Source organism: Branchiostoma floridae, chromosome 1 (genome assembly GCF_000003815.2).
Source record: "Branchiostoma floridae strain S238N-H82 chromosome 1, Bfl_VNyyK, whole genome shotgun sequence".
NCBI lineage: Eukaryota > Metazoa > Chordata > Leptocardii > Amphioxiformes > Branchiostomatidae > Branchiostoma > Branchiostoma floridae.
Genome location: NC_049979.1, coordinates 8,342,764 through 8,362,662, shown reverse-complemented (window position 1 = coordinate 8,362,662; position 19,899 = coordinate 8,342,764). Strand labels below are relative to the sequence as shown.

Genomic DNA, 19,899 nt, shown 5'->3' with positions numbered 1-19,899 from the left:
TAAGGATTTGAGTTTAAAGGAGGCCCTGAGAGCTTTTAGTCGCAGCTGTTTAGTAGCCCGTGAGAATGACCCTGATGGGGTGATATCTATGCCTAAGTAAGTATAGAATTTAGTGATGTCTATTGTGTGCCCTTGTGTTCGGAAAGTTGATTGCTGTTGCTTACTTGTCCTGCCATGTTTTGAGAAAATCATGATTTTAGTCTTATCTCTGTTAATTGATAGTTTCCAAAGAGAGCAAAAGTCATCTAATCTTTTGAGACATTCTTTGAGGCCTGTTTCTGATTTTGACAACAGTACAAGGTCGTCTGCCCATAAAAGACTACTTATGGGGGTGTCTTTTAGGACGACGGGATCACATAAAGGTGACATTAAAGTGGCTGGGAGATCGTTTATATAAAGGTTGAACAAGAGCGGACTTAAATTCTGAGCAAGGAGGTCTGAGAGGCAATTAGCGAATGCTTTCCCTTCTCCGTTATGAGCCTCTGGACATTCTTGTGTTATGAACATGACCTGGAACATCGACAGAACTTTAGTTAACCTCTCTCGGCATAATACGAACGTGTTGAGAAACACTGTTGACATAATCATAAGTCGGTGATGACGATATACATTTTTTCATGCGCTTCAATAATCCAATAATGCTTCATAATCCATATGGTTTCTCAGAAACACTCCGTTCTAGTTTCAACGTCATTCACAACAAAGTTAGCGCCCCTAGCGACCCTGTCAAGATCTATATGTAAAGGGTAACGAAGTGTGGTTTGTGGAATGCGTTTTTTCAGTTAAAGTATTATATAACTTTACTATGAAGTCGTCTCCTTGTTTTGACCAAGGAGATTCCGCTCTTTTCAACCTCCTTGTTTTTACCAATTGATGCGGAGGAAAGGTGCTGGGGGAGGTCATTGTTTAATATCTTAATAGCCCCCATATATATATATGACGAATGAAGACCTTTATATATATATATATATATATATATATAATAGTCGGCTCTACAAGTAGGGCTTTTTCTAATCAGATCTATTCTATTGCACTCGTTTTCTTGTTTCTGTGCCTCGTAGATTGTTGATAAGCACAATCATCCGAAGTCTGCCATTAAGAGCAATGCTACAGCATGTAGATGATTTCACGTCTGCTGGATGTGTAGGCATGGAAAGCCCGTGATATATGTTCAAGCACAGTTTCCTAGCCGTGATTTGGGGCGTTGCTAAGGCGGCATTAGGTTGCCATGGATACACTTGTCGTCTCCATCATTACCATTACCGGACGCCACACCGTAGACATCACCCGCCAGTATCATATCAGCTCACGACCATATTAGGCTAGGTGCCAATGTTCTGCATATATGCACTCGTAATGGAGGTAATACATGCTAGAAGGGTAGCACCATTTGATCTGCCTGTTCTTGTTTTTGAACATAATTCACACAAGTTCCCACCTTTATTACGATGTATTCCACCTGCACCTGCAAAAAAGATCAGGATAACGAAAATCAGTATCAAAGGTCAGAATGAAGCAAGTAGACGAAGCCTTCAATTGAAGTTTCCTGTATTGTCCAGTGAGTTAATCTCTTTGCTTAACACTTACTGCATTGGCCAGCTAATGGATTCGGCCTAGTTACACAATATCCTTTTGAAAAGACCCATTTATTTTCTTGAAATGTATGAGAGTCCATGTGAAAGGCCTGCGTGAGAAAATACACTCCCAGAGCAAGTGTATTCAGCCTAAATCGCTGTTTGCCGTGACGCTTTTACGACCTACCTGGTCTTTATATGATACAGCCTAATGATACACATGTACAGTGTAGTTTACACACAACCGAGCAGGAAATCATGTTTACTGTAGGGACGCCCTTACAAGAGAACATAGGAAGTCTTTTTCCATGTCGCCGACAGTGTTGACCTTAATGCCTGATTTATACGTAATTTGGAGCTATGTATGAAGAATCACTGTGAAACAGGACGAAGTACCTTGTTACTTGCACGTGGTTTGCCATGTGCCTCCCGGACTAGACTGTACTTCTGTGTGTTGTACAACCGGGCTCTTATATCATAGAAAGATGACATGATTTAAGATAAAGATATCCATCTGAGGAATACTCGCTCTTCAAGTAAGGAGGAAATGTATCAACGTTTAGTCTTTCATTTATATAGCGACAGTGAAGAAATCAGCTGGCAAAGTTTGTAGTTCTAAAGTCATAAAGATATCGTTATCTTTATTGTATATCTGCAGTGAATACGTGCAGTGAAACACATTGCGTGTGCTCACTAAGCGGAATTCAGAAAAACTTTATTAGGTGCTAGTGGTTGAAGTGGTTACTTGTTAGGATAATTGTGTCCTTAAAAGCCATGATTAACCACTCAAAAAAGTGCACAAACGGGTAACTTTACCTAGCCCAGTCAGGACATCTTTTGTAATCAATCAGAAGTTAAAACGCCGGAATATTCGACAAAAGTAAGGTACCATGACTGACACAGGCGTGCGTGCAAAATGTTAGACAGCGTTTCGTACTCTCGTGTTCTGTGATGTTTGTTGAACAGAGAAAATACGCACCTTTTGACATACACATGAAACATTTCGTGCAAAAATAAGTAACGTTATAAACTTTTAACAAGCCAAAGTGGTAGCACATGAGCGCTTGAACATTAGCCAAGAAGTCGCGTAGACTTCGTATTTTGAAAGAGCAGCACCTCTGACTCTAACTCGGCGGTACATAAGTGTTAGTTGGCTCATATCCGCTGTAAGGGGATGTGGGGGCTGCATAGCTTTCGCAGCAACCGTGGGATGATGGTGTTGGGGGACAGTTGTGCCCGATAGCGCTGTATTATAAACACCGATAACACGGATATAATAACCCTCGTGTCAATATTAGTTCACTCGCGGGGTAATGTCCTGGGAAAGAGGTGGTTCTGGTATAACGTAACGGGGCTCAGCCGCTGTTCTCTGGGTGTAATTTCTCTGAGCAGTACAGTTCTGGGACCGCTCCTTAACCTGTGGAGCCTTCCTCGCTGTCAGATCATAGTGATCGATCCCTTAAAGCTCTCGCGTGCACAGAGTCGTTCGACACCTTGTGGTCGCAGTAAACCCAGACCTCGGGAGGATGGATGATGTGACGGGGGTGTCCTCTAGGGCGCTAGCCCCAGCCTGCGTGTCTATTTGATAGCAAGTGGAAGTCAAAAGTTTAAAGTTGCCATTCGGGTGAGGAATCCAGGAAGACGGCTTCTGGACAGTCTAACGTTAATGTGTACCTGCTGGGAGTGTGTCTGAGGGGTAAGCATACTAATGATCAATTTGGGTCGTGGCAGAGGTGGGATCCGTACGTCTATCCCACCAATAGAAGTCGTCAATTTGAAGACATGACAGACGGGAAGGTTTTTTTCCAGAGCCGAACTAATTTCTGAGTCGGACCAAAATAACCCTTATGATCCCTTATCGGTGTAGGGGTGCAGATGACCTGGCACGATAGGGGAGACAGACGTATATTTCCAGCGCGGAACTGACCTGTTTTATCACCGCCGATGATGAAAACAATTCACCGGCTTTCTGTATGTGTTCTTGTGTTGTACTGGTGCCATACCGGAGGTATATATCAGCACTCAGCCGACATTACGTCTTCTACTTGACTTCATAACTCTTAGCATAATACAGGTGAACTAAGGTGCTGACAGACAGATAGAGTGTGAGGCACAAGATCGGTGCTACCTCTAACACAAGTCACGGCCACTGGACGGCATTTCGTGACTGAATAACGATGAACAACGACGCCGGGAACAGCAGCGCGAACGTTTCCAGTCCGACGTTGACGACGACATCGTCGCCGTACCGCAGCGTCCCTGCCAACGCGACGACCCAATCCCTCCCGTACCCCGGGTACGTAGGGCCCGCCGCCCTGCCGTCCTGGCTGCAGGCTCTGGCCTCAGTAACGCTGTTCTTCATGATAACTGTCGGGATTTTCGGAAACATCCTCATCCTCATCGTGAACAGGTACATCATGAAGAGGAGGAAGACGTGGCCAACCATCCTGCTGCGGTGGCTGGCCTGGACAGACGTACTGAACTGCTCCATCGGCCTAGTGATCCCTCTGGTGGGGTATTATGTGGATGTCTACTCCATCCCTGCCTTGTGTGATCTAAACGGAATCGTGCTGTTTGGGCTCAGTGTCGCTTCACAACTCATAGTGGCTCTCATGAGCGCGGAAAGGTGCCTGTCTCTGCTTCAACCGTTTTCCTACGAGGCACACTTTGGGCCTGACAGTAAGAAAATGTATTACATTCTTGGTAGTATAGGGCTGTACTCCCTTGTTGTTGCCCTTCTCCCGACGTTCGGACTGAACCGAAACGTACCGCACTATCCCTACACGTTCTGCATGTTCGACTTTACCGACACCACACCGGCAGGACGCTTTGTCGTGTACTTGAACTTCATCAATCTCAGCGGGTGTTTGGTGATCATAGTGGTGGCGAACGTCCTGATCGCGGTGTACGCGTGGCGGTTTCGGCAGGTGTTCCCCACACCAGAGGAGGACAACGAAGGAACAGGTAAGAGTCAACCTTATGACAAATGGTAGTTTATCGTCAAGTACTCTTTGACAGAGACACACATTTTTTTAACGTGAAATGGATGGTTCCAATCAGTGTAGCGAGCCATGGCACGCTCTGGCTGTCGAACAGCCGCTTGATATCATCTTATTCAAGTAATTTCAAGCAAAAATATTGCTTATGAGCGTTTACATATTGTCATGTGCAACCGGACGGCAATAGCACATCAGCCCCAATACCGCATTATATCAAGTTTATGTATCCTTTAATGATGAAGATTAGACACCCAGTCGATAAAATACAGATAGTAATTACTCAAGCAACTGGATATGATTTTGGAAGCGGTCAGACGAAAGATAACGGATCGTTATCTGAAACGTCGGACCGTTTCCAAAATCATATTCAGTTGCCCTAGTAATTGCTGTATGGTGTATAGGATATGTATACTTAAACAACTTTTCATTGAAATTTGAACGTCAAAGGTTTGTGCCAACACTCTTAGCCTGCCCCAAGTTATGTTTAATGTCAGGTCCTTATGACTGGTATATGATGTCAATAGTATCATTTGCTTGCATACTTAGTATCATATGTTGGCATTAGAACAAAAGTTACCGTGACGCCAGTAATGTTAGTTTGGCATAATACAAACTAACTTGTACAATAGACTGAATAGAGTCAGCTCACTTGAGGACGTCCCTCCTTGTGTTTATTGTACTATATCATGAATCAGTAAACCAACTTCAACAGAATATCTGCTACACAAATCCAATCATTTATTCACTTGGCTATTGTGATCAGTTCACATCAAAGGTTCATCACCCGGACAACTACGTTCGTTTGCAGATATTTTCCTTTACCGTATGATGAATCAAATGTTACGCCCAACATTGTACTTTTCAGAAGGACGTTGTTTGTGAAGTTATATAGTCAAATTTCGCACACTTAAATTATCACGTTTAGTACACAATTGCAAAGGATCATAACTTAAAATTTGTCTCATTCAGACGGGAGACGCGGGTCCAGACGACGCCAGGTGACACATGACAGGAAGTTACAGACCAGACTTGCCAAGCTCACTCTAGCCGTGGCGACATGTTTCACCATGTGCTGGCTGCTCTTCGCGGTGAGTATCACTTATTTATCAGGTCGTTAACACTACAGTAGAACGGTAAAGTAAACTTTAGTGTTGGGTTCGTTGGCCAAAAAAGTAACCAAAAGAAATTAAGTGCACCAATGGCTGATATGTCATGTGTGATACAGGCTGATGATATACTAGTACTTTGATGGTAGACGGCAGGGTTGTAGCCAGCCTGAAATCATTTTCAGTCCCCTTGATTTGAATGGGAATCCTATCGAGCACCGAAGGCATGGGGTGACGTTGCGCGTCATTTCTAGGGGGTCTGGGTCCCAGAAAATTTTTAAATCAAGACCCTCTGAGACACTATTTCCTGCATTTTTGGGTGCAAATTTTGCTTGTAGACTAAGCTGTTCAATGGCATCTGTTTTGGTGAAGAAGAACACATGGGTTTCAGTTTTTTTATATCTTTACATATCAATTTTTGTCTGTCCCAGGGGACGGAATGGGGGAATCTTTTTTCAGTCCCCAGCTGCAAAATTCCTTCAAAGGACTGAAGGACAGGTGCTGGCTACAACCCTGGTAGACGGTACAATGGTTCTATGGGTATTTTGTGTCAACCATAAAACAACCGTTCCAAACTTCTAAAGGTGTTAGAATTTCAGGCAGCACCTACCGATGGGAATTTTGGCAGAAAAACAGCTGCCGAAGCAGGCCTCACCACGGTGTTCCTGTAGTCGTGACAGAATTAAAATCAGATCAATGGTACTCGAGAATGTGTGTCGTGACTGACATGTTTGAGTAGGTTGTAATCAATTGTGCGGCGCAGCTGTTTGGATGGACAACAGCCCCGGATAAGTTGTCTCACGGCAAATATCATAACAGGTTGAACCTCCTTGATAATATTAATGAGTAGTCCGTAAACAACTTCATCAGGTTGGCAATCATTCATATAGAAAGAAGTAGTTTCCAGTCATTCTACCCTGATGATGGTGTCTGATAGACATCGAAACGTTGGAAGTGAGTACTCCCTGGTTGTGCCTAAAGAACCTTTCTGTATGATTAATGAGTATTGTTCACAGTAGATGGCGCACGAACTCTGGTGTTTCTTTTGCATGTTTTGTTACAAACGTTGACTGCCCTTCAAGGTAATATCCAAGCAGATGTAGTACTCGGCTTGCTTTACACGTATTTGTTTGCTGCATTTTGTATGACTTTCTGGTAAAAAGATTTTTTCGCAAGCAATATTACTCTAAAAGCCATTCCAATGGGTTAATCTAAAATGTCACACCGAAAGGAATAGCTACCACATACTGTCTCTTGGGGTGAATGGCGGATCTCGTAGCGGTTTTAAAATGTTCCTCAATTCACAGGTCAATTTTCTTACGTATTGCTGTGTGCATTACGTTTCGAACGATTTCCAAGGTGTCCCTTCATTCAACAATACACGCACATGCATCGCCGGTTTCTTCCTGCTGTCTGTTATTCTTGAACTTGGTAGATATTTGCTTTGGCGAACTTTGTGGAAGTGTGTCATCATTGCACAAAGACATGTCGCCAAATAACACATAAGCCCACTACCTACTCGATCATTCTAGATGGTGTAAAGACATTCGAAAATACCAATTCGCCTTGCACTTTTGTTTTGGTACATTTCGTGCGTTCTTACAGTTGAGATGCTCATTTTAAGCTACGCTATCAAACCGGTTCATATGATATCTCATAACTTATCATTCAATGTCTTCAATGAAATTATTAAGTACTGTAAATGTAGAAATTTTCGCGGTGGTTTTATGTTCGCGGCTTTCGCGTTGCAAATTTACCGCGAACTTTTTCCATGACAGTAAGAGACTACAGTGCATGGTGCTACTGCGAACTTAAAACCACTGCGAACAGTCCTCATTCCCGCTACCGCGAAATCAAATCCCCGCGAACTTAAATGTATTTTGTCGCTGTATCGTTGCAGGTGCGCATCCTGACGAACCAGCTGCAGGTGTGGTTGGACGATAACGTGGACTTCCTGGCGGCGCGTCTGATGTCCTTCAACAGCGTCATCAACCCGCTGCTCTACATCGCCATCTGTCGACCCTACCGCAGGGGATGCTGGGTCATCCTCCTCACCATGTTCCACTACCTCACCTGCCGGGGCGCCAGGAAGCCGGACGTCACTCTGCCTCAGTCTGTCGCTTAGCAACCGTACAGACTACCGCTATGATCAGACCACTTTTTATGTTAGGGTCGACATCATCAGGAAAGTAGCAGGACTAACAGGAAATACTACCTCAGTTTCATCTCATGAACCCAGATGTGCCTGACTCAATTTTTTTATAGGATAAGACAATAATCAACAATCCATTCCCAAGCGTACTGCTTGATACCGCCTCACAGACTCGAAAAAAAGGCGTTTCTACACATAATGTTCTAATATCAATCCAGAATTCACAAGGTAACGTTATTTAGTCTAGCATATCACATGCTATGATTCGCCATTAACTTTGCAGGTAAACCAAAATGTAACTTTGCATATTACTTAATGTATATATTTTGTACGCTTATCGCCAATTCTCAAGACTGGTAAATACATTAAGTACTACAGTGTGCAATTGATGTGTTGACACGAAGCAAGAGGATGCGCATAATCAGCTTTCTGGGTTCATTGATATGGCCATTATGATATGATTGAAAGGCCTTGAAATGTCTCAAAGATATAACGTGTTAGCTACGCTTATTCAAACTTAGGGTAGACGCGTGTACACTTGTGAAATTTAAAAGTCGCGAAAGAAGCTTGTAACCTTTCAGTGTCATCTACGTCCTTGGCTCCTTGGTATCAGTGGCATTGACAGATGTCAGCCAACTACGCTAGAATAAATGGGGACATGTGTGCCGTAAATTTTGGTGTCGTGTTTTGAATTACCGGAAAGCAGGTCATCAACAGGTTGTTGGGTTGTCCCGGGGCGACTCTGATTCTGATGGTGTACGTGGTTCACACCACATACACCGGTCTTTAGCTTGTGCCAGCTTCTTATCTCTAGACAGATCACGTCATTCACTTACGTTTATGCTACCGATGTATTTACACAAACTCTCGCTCAGGACTGGGGTTAATGACCTCCTCCCTGGCAACTGTAGGCGATTTTAGTCAGGCTACGTTCGTGTCAGAAAATGGCACATAGACTACGATTCTACATTTCTTCATTAATGAATGAAGACCTTTATCGTGCATTTTTTACCATACCGGTAATAACAGAACATGTTGAACCGATACAGTTAACAGACAGAAAATTTAGTCCTCGCTTCTCAGCTATGGTAGAGATTAAAAAAAGAACCGGATATGTCTTGTGATGGAAGGTTTGTCTAGTTGCATGATATACATTATGGTGTCCAATCACTGGATTCTGTATAGCAATGCAATGTCACCAGTAATACATATGTCACGGCGTGCTAACGTTACCTCCGGCTGTCTACTTGAGCATTTAAGTTTTAACCGCACTGGTTTCACAGTCCCCAGGTGTTTTCAGTAGCCCGGCCAGTATGCAGAAGAGATGTGGTTAGGAAATGAGGATTGGCGGCTATGCAAGAAAACAAACAACCTGATAAATCTCAGAGCATTGGCCTGGGGAGTGCCGTGATGTTTTCTGACTGGGACCATAGACTTTACCAAATGCATCATTTGCAATTATTCTGTTGTCAACCCATGGCACATCGTCCATACTTGTGAAAGTTTAAATTGGGTGTGTTACCCTCCTGGAAGTTAGGTTATTTCAAAGGCGATCACAGACGGACTTAAGTAGCATCTACCAGGCTCTACATGTCCCTGAAAAATTATGTATTGGCCAAATAGACATATACCACACCAGAGGAGCTAGCGGGCCGGAAAATATAGTTGACGATGTATGTCGGTTGGTATATTTTTGGCCAGCCAACTTCTCTTTTGTGTTATCTATTTTATCCTGTGACTGTGGAGCCTAGTATATCCAGAGGCTACATATATTTGTATAGGAGTTTTCTCCAGTACCGGAAATGTGTCCTCCAAATTTTAACTTAATTAAGCGGATTAACTCTTAAGGATATTGGATTACAAAATAATCAAACTATTTATTTAGCAAGGTTGATTGTGAATAGTTCAAGAAAGTGACAGAAGCGTAAATTGTGACCACACAAGTTTTATTTCTACATTTCTCTAAACAAACTGAATAAAACGGTAGATACGTGACACACTGGTCATAAATATATTACTGGTAATTTTTCAGCAGTACAAAAATAGGCTGCAAATGGCTGTATAAAAAAGTACAAAGCTACTTACAACAAGAAAGGAATGAGATGTTGTAAACAACAGAAACTACAACTAAACTGCTATAGTACAAATATAAACATCCACACTTTACTGCATCGTCTGCAGTGTTTTTTTCTCATTTATGGCAATATTGCACAGACACTTGATGGTGCTGGGTGTACCATACAGAAACTTGACTAACAGTTCCACTAGTCTTCACAGTCATGTCTGTGTTATATACATACTGGTACATATCGTGACATAAAGAGTTGTTTTTCTAAGAGGTTCAACACATGACTTTAATTTCAAGACCTCTGATTGTTTTACTTGGGTTACATGGTCATTGGCATAAGCTTACAGAATGCCCGCATCTGTCACCATGGCAACTGAATTTCTGGCTATGGCTACACAATGCATGATGGGAAGATGATCACACCAGTATTTGATGATGGAAATTGACCGGATGAAAAAGAGTCATTCCTGTGAAACAGCTTTTTCCTATGTAGAGACAACTGCAAGATGATTTCTATAGTTGGATGTGTGTTTCAGGTCCAAACCTAATGTAGTTATCACTGTACATGTCATCTAATGTAGTTATCACTGTCAGATACATGGCCTGACACTGTCTCACTGAAGAAGAAACACAGCATGTACTGACCTGGGCTAAGTACAAGACTTGAAAGTGCCAAATACTGAGGATCTCTTCTTCACTGGCAGAACTTGGCTTGGTCCACACACAACAAACAATATCGGAACAGCACATACTGGATCCAACGTACATATTGCTATTTAGGCACCATGACTGAAAGTATCTTAGTGTCAATGATGGATATGTGTAAATCAAATTGCCTTTAGGTTTTTGCACTTTTAGTAGGAAAAATACACATTAATCTCCTACTATATCCTGAATGTGAGGCACAAGCACAGTTCTGCATGTACAGATGTACAAACAACACCAGTGCAATGTTACAATCCTACAGTGAATGAACACCCTACCTTCCAATAGCTTCAGCTAAGCTGACAAAAGGTATCAAAAGATCTGGTGCTTCATAGCAATTACAATGTTTCAACATCTTTTAGAGTCTTAGTGTTTCATTGCTTATTAGGACCAAAACAACAACAACAACAAATAGATTGCTTTTATGAATACTGAGCATACTATTGTGAATTGTTTTGACGTGAGAGAATGCTGCACCTCCTGTTTCAACGGTGCAACAGTAAGAACTGTAACTATATGTTATGTACTTGTTGGTCCTGAATATCAGGAAGAATATCATGTCTTTTCCTATGCAAGATTTTTGACACCACAACCTTGAGCACCAGTGCACATCAACCTTTTGCCACAAATGTGTTGAAACTGCAGTGCATGATTTGTACAGGGGAGCGGAAACGATACTATCATCCTTGGCATATTACAAGTCTGTATATGGATTGAACTTTTAACACTTGCCCACAACTGATAATATTGTGAAAGAAAAGAGGAAGTCTGGTTTCTATACTGAACTAGCCTGGATACCATCTTTGTACATGCAGTTTTTCACTTGCTCTAACATGGAGGACGGAATGCAGGCCTGTTTCAAACAAATCATGCAGCACAGTTTCAGGGTTTCCCAGATTACAGTACTCTCACTGTCACATTCACTGAAATTGCAGCTTACATCTCTTATGATAGGACACAAAATTCCACAGGAACAATTTGGAAATAATTACATAATTACAAAAAAATTGATAACATATTTACATGATTTGTCACAGCGATTAAACATTATTGTTAATATCATCATATCATCTACAAAACAGCAACTCTGGACTAATCAAGTACTGAAAGTAAAATCTCATTAGTCTCTTTGGCTACAACAAAGGGATAATTTTCTGCAAACTCCTCTACTGATAAAGTATGTATGCAGGACTTACGAAGCCATTGCATTTTATATGGTATTGTACCAGCTGCTCTTTGAATAAAAGGAAGCTCTTTGGCATCAAAGAAACAGAGACATGAAAGCAAGCAATAAAGCATCTCATGCAAGGAGCTTGACTACATGCATGGATATATAGTATGAATCATATAAAAAAATTCAAGCACCAAAGTTGAAAAAAGATATTATTTACAATTGCTGTACATAAAGTTTTATTCTTCTGGCTTTTCAAACCTTTGTATATTTGGTAAAGTAAGTGGTAAGAACGTGTACTGCAAATAACACTGGTTCACGTATCTGCATTTTGTCTCCTTGACAACTGTTGTAACAAACGTTGATAATAAAAGTTTCTCATATCTTCTTTACATTTATCAGTGTTGCTACCCCTACAACTGTAGCATTTTGCAGAAAGTCACCCAGTCACGGACAAAGACGTACTGCAGATATTTTTTGCAAGTCAACAGCAACCAATACATGATACTGCAGATGATACTGGCTATGGGCCCCTTTTCTATCAGGAAAAGTATTTGTATTAGAAGTCTTCACAGTGATCACTGGTAATCCAGGGTATCAGAATGAGTTGGCCACACAATCTCTTAGACATTTCTGTACAGAGTTGATCGGCAGGGTGACTTCCTGAAAAGTAACTTGTACAGTAATTATTGCAAGTAAAAGCAACCAGATTCTACAAAACTAAACATGAACAGATGCTGTACAGAAATAATACGGATTTTATCTCCGGACAGGTATAATCTTTCCTATGGCTTGGCAATCTCCACGACTTGTACAGTTTTAAGGTGTTTATGTGTTATAATTTTGTGCCCAAGTTAAGATCTAAAATAGTAAAAATGGCAGCAATTTGCTCTTCTTTGCTTTCCTGTAACACAACTTGCTTCCCTTATTTGGCTGATGGTTGTGAGAAGTGTTGTCCTTGGTACAAGTATGCCTTCCACCCATTTCCACAGAATGCCTAAAGATCCTTGAGTTTTCCCTAACCAAACTTGGCACTTGGGTGGTGAACTTTCCACCTTTATCGGGGACAAAGCAAAGGTAAGCAGACTTTTCCCACCACGTCTCTATACAAGATGTCCCCGCTGGTCATAGTGGTCGTAGTTCCTGTTGGGAGCTTGGCTGCCGTATGGGTTTTTGTCGTAGGAGGAGTGAGAGCCTCTGCTGGAGGGGGCACCGCCACCGTAGTCCAGTCCGTAGGTGTTTATGGTCCCGTCATCGTCCACTAGCCGTGGGGTCCCCTGCAGAAATTTAACAAACACACGTCATCAACTTGATAAACCACAATGGCGATATACCCAGCAGGTAAATCTAAAACTGGAACATCTTGCATCTTTTGGATGCAGATATACAGTCAAACCTGACAAAGACGACCACTCAGTGGATCAATGAAATCTGGTCTATGTGGACACGAAGTCACTATAGACAGGATTCGAAATGTTTGTGACAGTGGGACTATTAGAGGGACTAACGAAACGTGTCGCATTGTCTAGAAGGTCCTTTTGTGGGAATAGTCACTTGTACAGGTATAGGTTTGACTGTATAGCTTACAGAGCCTGGTGATGCCGACAGCTCTGGAGGTTTCAGATAGTCAACACTGCCTCTGCTGTCTGCAGCAATGATATAAGTCCCATTCACTTAACCGCCATATACGGGCACCACCAACACGACACCTAGTACTAATTCTGCAGATACAAACCTCAGCTGATAGCAAGGGTATACCCACCCTAGCATCCTGCTCAATGGCTCCAGGGTTAATGTCATCAAAGGTGGGGGGATAGGTGGGTCTTGGGGGGTAGTCCTGCTCAGGCGGGTAGTCACTGTAGTTACTGGCATAGGCGCTGTCTGGGTAGATGGGTCCAAGGCCAGGGGAACTCCTCTGCGGAGGGGGTTTGCCTGCAAGGGTGAGATATGAGACTCTTTAGAAGCTGTCATGTTTGTGCTTCTAACATCAGTGAACTGAAAACATAGATTTATACAGGAGAAGTACATGTATGGCAAAAATAGTAGAGATACAGGAAGAAGGAAGTTGTCATGTTTAAGCTTATCTAGCATCAATGAGCAACAATCAACTGAATATGTAGACTTATACAAGAGAAGTATATGCCAAAAAAAGGTTAGAGACAGGAAGTAGGTAACAGTGTGCTACTTTGTTATTACAGACCACACCCCAGTTACGATTAAAAGTGTCTTAAATGTATTGTATTGTCAGATTCCTTACCGAAGGGATCCCAGTGCACTCCAGGCTGCCCGTCATCACGGTATCTCTCGTAGTTGTACGGTTCGTCCTGGCGGTACAGCGTGGGGTCTGGGTGGTAGTAGTTGCCCTTGTCCAGTGCCTCCTGAAGGTCGAAGTCGCTGTACGGCTCCCCGTGTTCGTCCTCGTACGGGTCGATGCGTTTCGGGCTGTGGTTTTTGATGATGTCACCATAGTTGTCAGGGGACAAGTCATTGAGGTGTAAGACACCGTTGGGCCTAGTAGACATGCAATGACAACACTCTTCAGCCAACTTGTGCAACCATAACGGCTGTCGTAAGTTATGTTAGTCTGTTGAAGGTGGAAACACACCAGGAATCTGTACCATGCACAGCCATCCACACTGAGAACCTCAGCCAAGAACAGCTAAGAAAGAGTTTTAGTGCACTGCATTACAAGTGGAAAAGAGGCCAAGCCAAAGAGCAATGCAGATTTGTGAATTATATATCAATTAAGAGAGCCATCTAGTGGATTTCTGTAGAAAGGGGTGGACAAACACATCTGAACATCAGTATCTGGCAAAAAAACATGTTTTCATATCTTGGGCCAAGCAAAGCATCCGAATTGCTTTTCATCAGCATGCAATGTGCTGTCAGTTTAACTTTGTTTGCTGTCTTTGGTTCACTTGAATCATAAATTTTGTGATGTGCTGGATGCTCTTGAATTAGAGTACTTTTCTGGTGTTGTTGTAGCTGGTTAAGAAGATGTGTATTTTCACACAAGGAGAAAAGTGCACTGCAAGAGAACTGGAAGGACCACTGTCCCACCAAAGAGACTTCTGAAACACACTTTACCAGTCTAAACACTGTTACCATCTAGCCCAAAGCAACACCTACAACATTTTAAGTAGACTTTCTTTAAGTTTTGAGAATGGTCTAGATAGAAATAAGATCTAGAAATATTATTCGCCTAGTTGGTGAAAATTTTCTTACACAAGGTGGAAAGGAATTGTGAGGGTAATTAGCAGCATATGAATTCCATTCAGTTGTTAAAGCAGCATTTTTGGTGCATGCTACTGTTATAGTGAGAAGGTGCTGGGGGTATTTGGGCGGCTCGTTCTCTTCTGAGGTCTCTGTGGGGGGACCGTTCCCCAGTGCACGGGATCAGGGAACTCTTTATAGCTGTTACAGGGTGAGGAATCACAGAGAGAGACATCGTCTGTTACAATAGGCACAGGAGAAAGGCAGCCCAAGGTTATGGTTCTGTACCTGTCCTGTTGTTGCTCTGCAATGCCAATAACTGCGAGACTTGGTGATTATAACAACTGTACAATATAGGGTGAATAGGGCATACTCAGGTTTACCCTTGTATGCCATAATCATCCCATTGTAGCTCTGAAAGGATCTAACTAGGCATCACTTCCCCTAATTTTGTTTAAGCAGCACAGGAACAACTTACAGAACCATCCTCTTGGGGAAAGTTTGTCCTGTGGATTAGGTGCTTCTGGGTGTGTAAAATTAGAGGTTGCCCCTGACTTCAGAGTGACTTTAATGTACACAATTTTTCTTCTTGTAATATCTCTACCATTATTTGCTTGTAAAGATGAACTGATCAATTTGGAAAAAGAGCTATGCAAATAATGTGAGGTAAATATTTTGACTTAATGAACATTACTGCAAAGTTGCTGGACAACATGTTGGAACCAACTAAATAGAGACATCACTTAATCAGATAGTAACAACCGATAAGACATATACGAGAAACATGTATTTCCACATGAGAGACACTTCAAAATTAGTGTGCTCTTCCATCTGAGAAATGCCTGGAATTATGCAACACTGAATTACAAGCAAGTTACATTTTGATGTGGTGTTTCAGGCAAGCTAAGCAGTACATGATTGCCGTAAAAAGCATGTAAGCTTGTATTTCAAGTCACTTCCACATGAAAAAAAAGTCAAAATGAAGTGGATGTTCAAGAAATACATATTTTCTACTTCAAAATTGAGACTCAGCAAGATCTACATTTCAAGTAGAACATTACAATGTAAGAGAGTCGATACTTACAAGTCTACTGTCTCTAATGTGGCAGCATCCTCTGCAAAACAAATAAGAAGGAAGTTCTAATAACATGATCATATTGATGATTCTTGCAGGAGAATATTATAAATTTTTCAATTTTCTAGAAACATTACTGTCCTTTAATAGTACGGCATTTCATCATCACCATCATCTGCTGACATTATGGGACAGGATGCAGTAAATGCAGAAATGTTTGCAGTAGTTTTATGTTTGCGGTTTTCTTGGTGGCCACTTCACCACGAATTTAAAACCACCGCGAACATATTACCATTATAGTATGTGACTAAAGTCTATGGCGCTACCACAAACTTAAAACTACCGCAACACACCATTTTCCTGTTACCGCAAAAGTAAATCCCGCGAACTTAAATGCATTTACAGTAAGTCCTAAGACATTTACTTACCGTCTTTTTTGGCTGCCTCTCTCCTTGCTTTCCTTCTTCTCCTCCACCAGCGGACCAGGAAAACGATGAGGATGATGTTGAGCAGGAGGCAGAGGGCCCCTGCTACAGCCACGCCGATAATCACTTCCCTCGAGATTCCACCTGCTTTTTTGGACAAAAAAATTATGGTCAGGGAAAATGTGGAAAAACTTGATGCTGCTTGGAGGGGCTTATACAAGATGGTCTGGTATGCTGACTTTGCTTGACATTTTTCTGTTGGGTTACCTTTAATGCTGCCACAACCACGCTATTTTAAGCATAGTTTTTTGGTGCTGATGTTAAATATTTTCCCTTCTAATGGACAAAACATCATGCACATAAACTGTCCTCTTGTTATAATTTGTAGACCCTTTAGCATACGAAATGTTACACATGTCTACATTTTAGAGTTGAAGGAATGTTGGAGGTCAAACTAAAGGTAAACTTGATTGCTTGCTGTACTAATGCTAATGACCAAGTTTCATATTTCAATACATACTTTTGTTACTACCATTAATACACAATGGGGTTGTTATTACTATATTGGACGATAGACAGGTTGGTTGAAATAGGGTGGGATTTATGTTCATGCACTGATTAGAAAATAACATATGGCAGCACAGGGGGGAAACAAAGTAATGTTTAGTCACGATTGGTGTTAATAACACTGGAAGTCAACAATTTATGTTTGAAATTTTATCTACACCAGGGAATTTTTAGAACTGGTGGGAATTTTCATGATGTCAAAGCCTGGTCAACTTCCTCATATGACAATAAATTGCAGAACACTGTGTATTACTATAGCACAATTACGTGTCTCCAAAGGTCTTCATTGACCAACGTTGCCTGTAAAATCATTACAGAGGTAATATATTTATCATGAGTATGGTGAGCAGGCAAGCAAACAGACAGACAAGGCAGCACAGTTCTTGGGAGCCGTATAAATGGCCACACGCTTCAGTCCCAGTCCTAACACTTCTCTCGCATAAGTTAATGAATAAGGGCACACAGAATTTCATCATGGTTGCCAAACTCACTTCCTCTATTTCTCAGTAGCTATCTGTTTTAAAGGGATCTGTCATAGCCAAGATGAAAAAATTATGCCTCCTTATTTGGGGTAATGCACTATAAGCCCCTTTGACCACTGCTTATTGAGTGCAAGGCTGTCTTCAGTTTTAAATTTTTGTCCGTCATTGATTAGGAGCCGATGTTGTTGACTTTCGTTCCTTAACATCTCATTTCAAGTTAACGAAAATACATTTTCATCAATTGATTTTAACATTTTTGACAAATTTCCTCCCTGGGAAGGGACCTAGAGATCTGATAGAGAGTCAGGACTGTGAGCTGTAGCGTGTGCCCAGGGATAGTGGAGAACACAGAGGCATGCAGGAAGAGTCACCAGTGTGTACCTGCGGGGCCTGCTCTTCCTGAAGATTCACCTACGTGGAAACAATCCCAGAATTCATTGTTTGCACCCAAAGGTTGTGAGAGGACTGTATTTCCTCACATAAAAGCACACCACTCTAAATAACCACCACATTCAGGGTTCGTCTTTAATTTGAAACGTTCAAAAGGTAACTACTGAATGTGCTTTTGATAGAGGAAATGCAGTCTCACAAACTTCTGGTATAGTATCCCACAATCCATTACATACAACCACTTTTATAGATTATATGGAAGGTAAGATATGTCATTGCAAATTGTGAATGCAATGTGAATCTGACTAGAATAGACAAACCGTATAGGAACATGTGATATAGAGTAGTGGATTTGGGGATACTGTACCACAATCCATTAATAGTTCCAGAAATGAACAGAATGGTGACAGAGAAAAGTAGCATGAAAAGTCAAAAGCAACCTTAACGTTACCTAATCAAAGCGATAGATCATGCAAAGAACATAGGCAGAAACGAAGCTACCTCTAGCTTAAGTGCAAAGTGCAAACAGGTATTTGTCTTCAGACAAAACAAGTATTTGTCTTAAGACAAGATAAATTGAGTGGTTTCTCTCTTTGCACTTCATGGGTCCTTGCAAATTATATGTACATGTCACACAGATTTTGGAAGTAATAAAAACATTGAGCCAACCACACATTACAAGCTCTGACATTTTCAAAATGTTCACTGGGAGACATCCAGTAATTTGTCTTTGTCAAACCATAGACAGGAATGAATTTGTTTTCAATACCTCTGATGTTTTCATAATTGAGTAAGGAATCCATCAATCAATCAATCAATCAGTCAAATTTTGTCATGCCATCTTCTTCTTATGCTCAAAGAGTGAAGACCAATAAGATGATCATATTCTTTTAATCTCAATCGTGCATGCAAGAAATTAGACATGATAAATCTCAAATCAAACAGAAAAAGAAGACAAAAGTAGTTAAACTCATCTCATAAAATAATCTTTAGTCAGAGTTGATAGGAGATAAAGAGAGGACATTGCAATGATTGTCATGTCTCCAAACTGTAAGATATGACATTAAGGGACTTACTTGTAAGTACAGGGTCATCGAGGGGCAGATAGTCACTTTCTCCAAGGGTGTTGAAAGCAGTAACAGCAAACTCATAGGCAGTGTTGGGGTCCAGCCCCGTCACAGTGTAGGTTGTAGCATTGGAAGGTGTGACATCAACATACACAAAACCTTGTCTTCCTTGCTTGTTGTAGCGAATCTGGAAAGAGGGAAAAAATTTATGTTTGAGCCCTTTTGCTTGTATAAATGAAGACATGTATTATGGATGCAAAGTATACTACAAAATCTATTAATTTAAAAGACAAATTTTTACACATTAACCATCCATGACACGAGCTCAAAACATTTTGCCTAACTTTCAGATCCTGTACACTTCAGCTAAAACTTGTTCCCAACCCTCTTGCCTAACACATTGACCATGATGTTTTCCAAGGTGACTGACTGTGTGGGGTAGTCTATATTCGTATGTTGATTCATTTAGCAGGTTCAAGCTTAAGGGAAGGATGTTTTTCCCAGCGCACCGTTGGCACGCTGTCTACAAACACTCATTTGCAGTGGCCAGTGAAGCTACAGTGCAGCTACATCTCTCCATGTTTTGACATGCATGTTTTGCCACGAATCAGAAGTTCTTCATAAATAAAGTACTCTGCTGATGTAAATACGCGTACGAGGGAGTTTGCATGTAATAACAGCTTGAAATGTCACTATGTTAAAGGTTAGTTCTGGACTGTATGTCAAAAATGACATTCAATTATGTATGTACTTTGATGTAGGAATCAAAGTCAAGGAACAGGAAAGTAACTTTATGACGAGCAATCAATGTGCCAAAAGACTCAGTCTGTGAATCTTCAGGCAGACAGAATGTCCCAACATATCCTTTATCAAGAGTGCCATTTTCATATGTTCTATTAGTCTGT

At 41.4% G+C, this 19,899-nt stretch overlaps 2 protein-coding genes across 17 annotated transcripts in view; one reads left to right on the top strand and one right to left on the bottom strand.

Annotated features, from left to right (window-relative positions):
* The first annotated feature begins 3,432 nt into the window (after positions 1–3,432).
* Positions 3,433–8,269, top strand: LOC118428868 (prostaglandin E2 receptor EP4 subtype-like). Its single transcript, XM_035839153.1, has 3 exons — positions 3,433–4,538; positions 5,543–5,661; positions 7,580–8,269. The coding sequence occupies exons 1-3, from the start codon at positions 3,752–3,754 to the stop codon at positions 7,802–7,804; spliced, it is 1,131 nt and encodes a 376-aa protein (XP_035695046.1). The 5' UTR covers positions 3,433–3,751; the 3' UTR covers positions 7,805–8,269.
* A 1,491-nt stretch (positions 8,270–9,760) lies between these two features.
* The window catches only part of LOC118419693 (nephrin-like), an 86,821-nt gene continuing 76,682 nt past the window's right edge, over positions 9,761–19,899 (bottom strand). For 10 of the 16 annotated variants that reach the window (XM_035826275.1, XM_035826300.1, XM_035826258.1 and 7 more), the window contains exons 15-21: positions 19,004–19,181; positions 17,919–17,948; positions 16,492–16,635; positions 16,073–16,103; positions 14,033–14,286; positions 13,511–13,707; positions 9,761–13,052 (exon numbers count right to left, since the gene is read on the bottom strand). In XM_035826275.1, the coding sequence (XP_035682168.1) occupies positions 12,879–13,052; positions 13,511–13,707; positions 14,033–14,286; positions 16,073–16,103; positions 16,492–16,635; positions 17,919–17,948; positions 19,004–19,181 (1,008 nt within the window). In that variant the 3' untranslated portion in view covers positions 9,761–12,878. Of the gene's footprint in view, positions 13,053–13,510; positions 13,708–14,032; positions 14,287–14,929; positions 15,190–16,072; positions 16,104–16,491; positions 16,636–17,918; positions 17,949–19,003; positions 19,182–19,899 lie in introns of those variants that run through there. The other 6 variants (XM_035826245.1, XM_035826330.1, XM_035826231.1 and 3 more) reach the window with 6 other exon arrangements.

What these genes read in the sequence shown, in the direction of transcription:
- LOC118428868 (XM_035839153.1), top strand. Translation starts at nt 3,752, where the DNA reads ATGAACAACGACGCCGGGAACAGCAGCGCGAACGTTTCCAGTCCGACG. An exon ending in GGAGGACAACGAAGGAACAG is followed by an intron (nt 4,539 to 5,542) that starts GTAAGAGTCAAC and finishes TGTCTCATTCAG; the next exon opens with ACGGGAGACGCGGGTCCAGA. An exon ending in TGTGCTGGCTGCTCTTCGCG is followed by an intron (nt 5,662 to 7,579) that starts GTGAGTATCACT and finishes GTATCGTTGCAG; the next exon opens with GTGCGCATCCTGACGAACCA.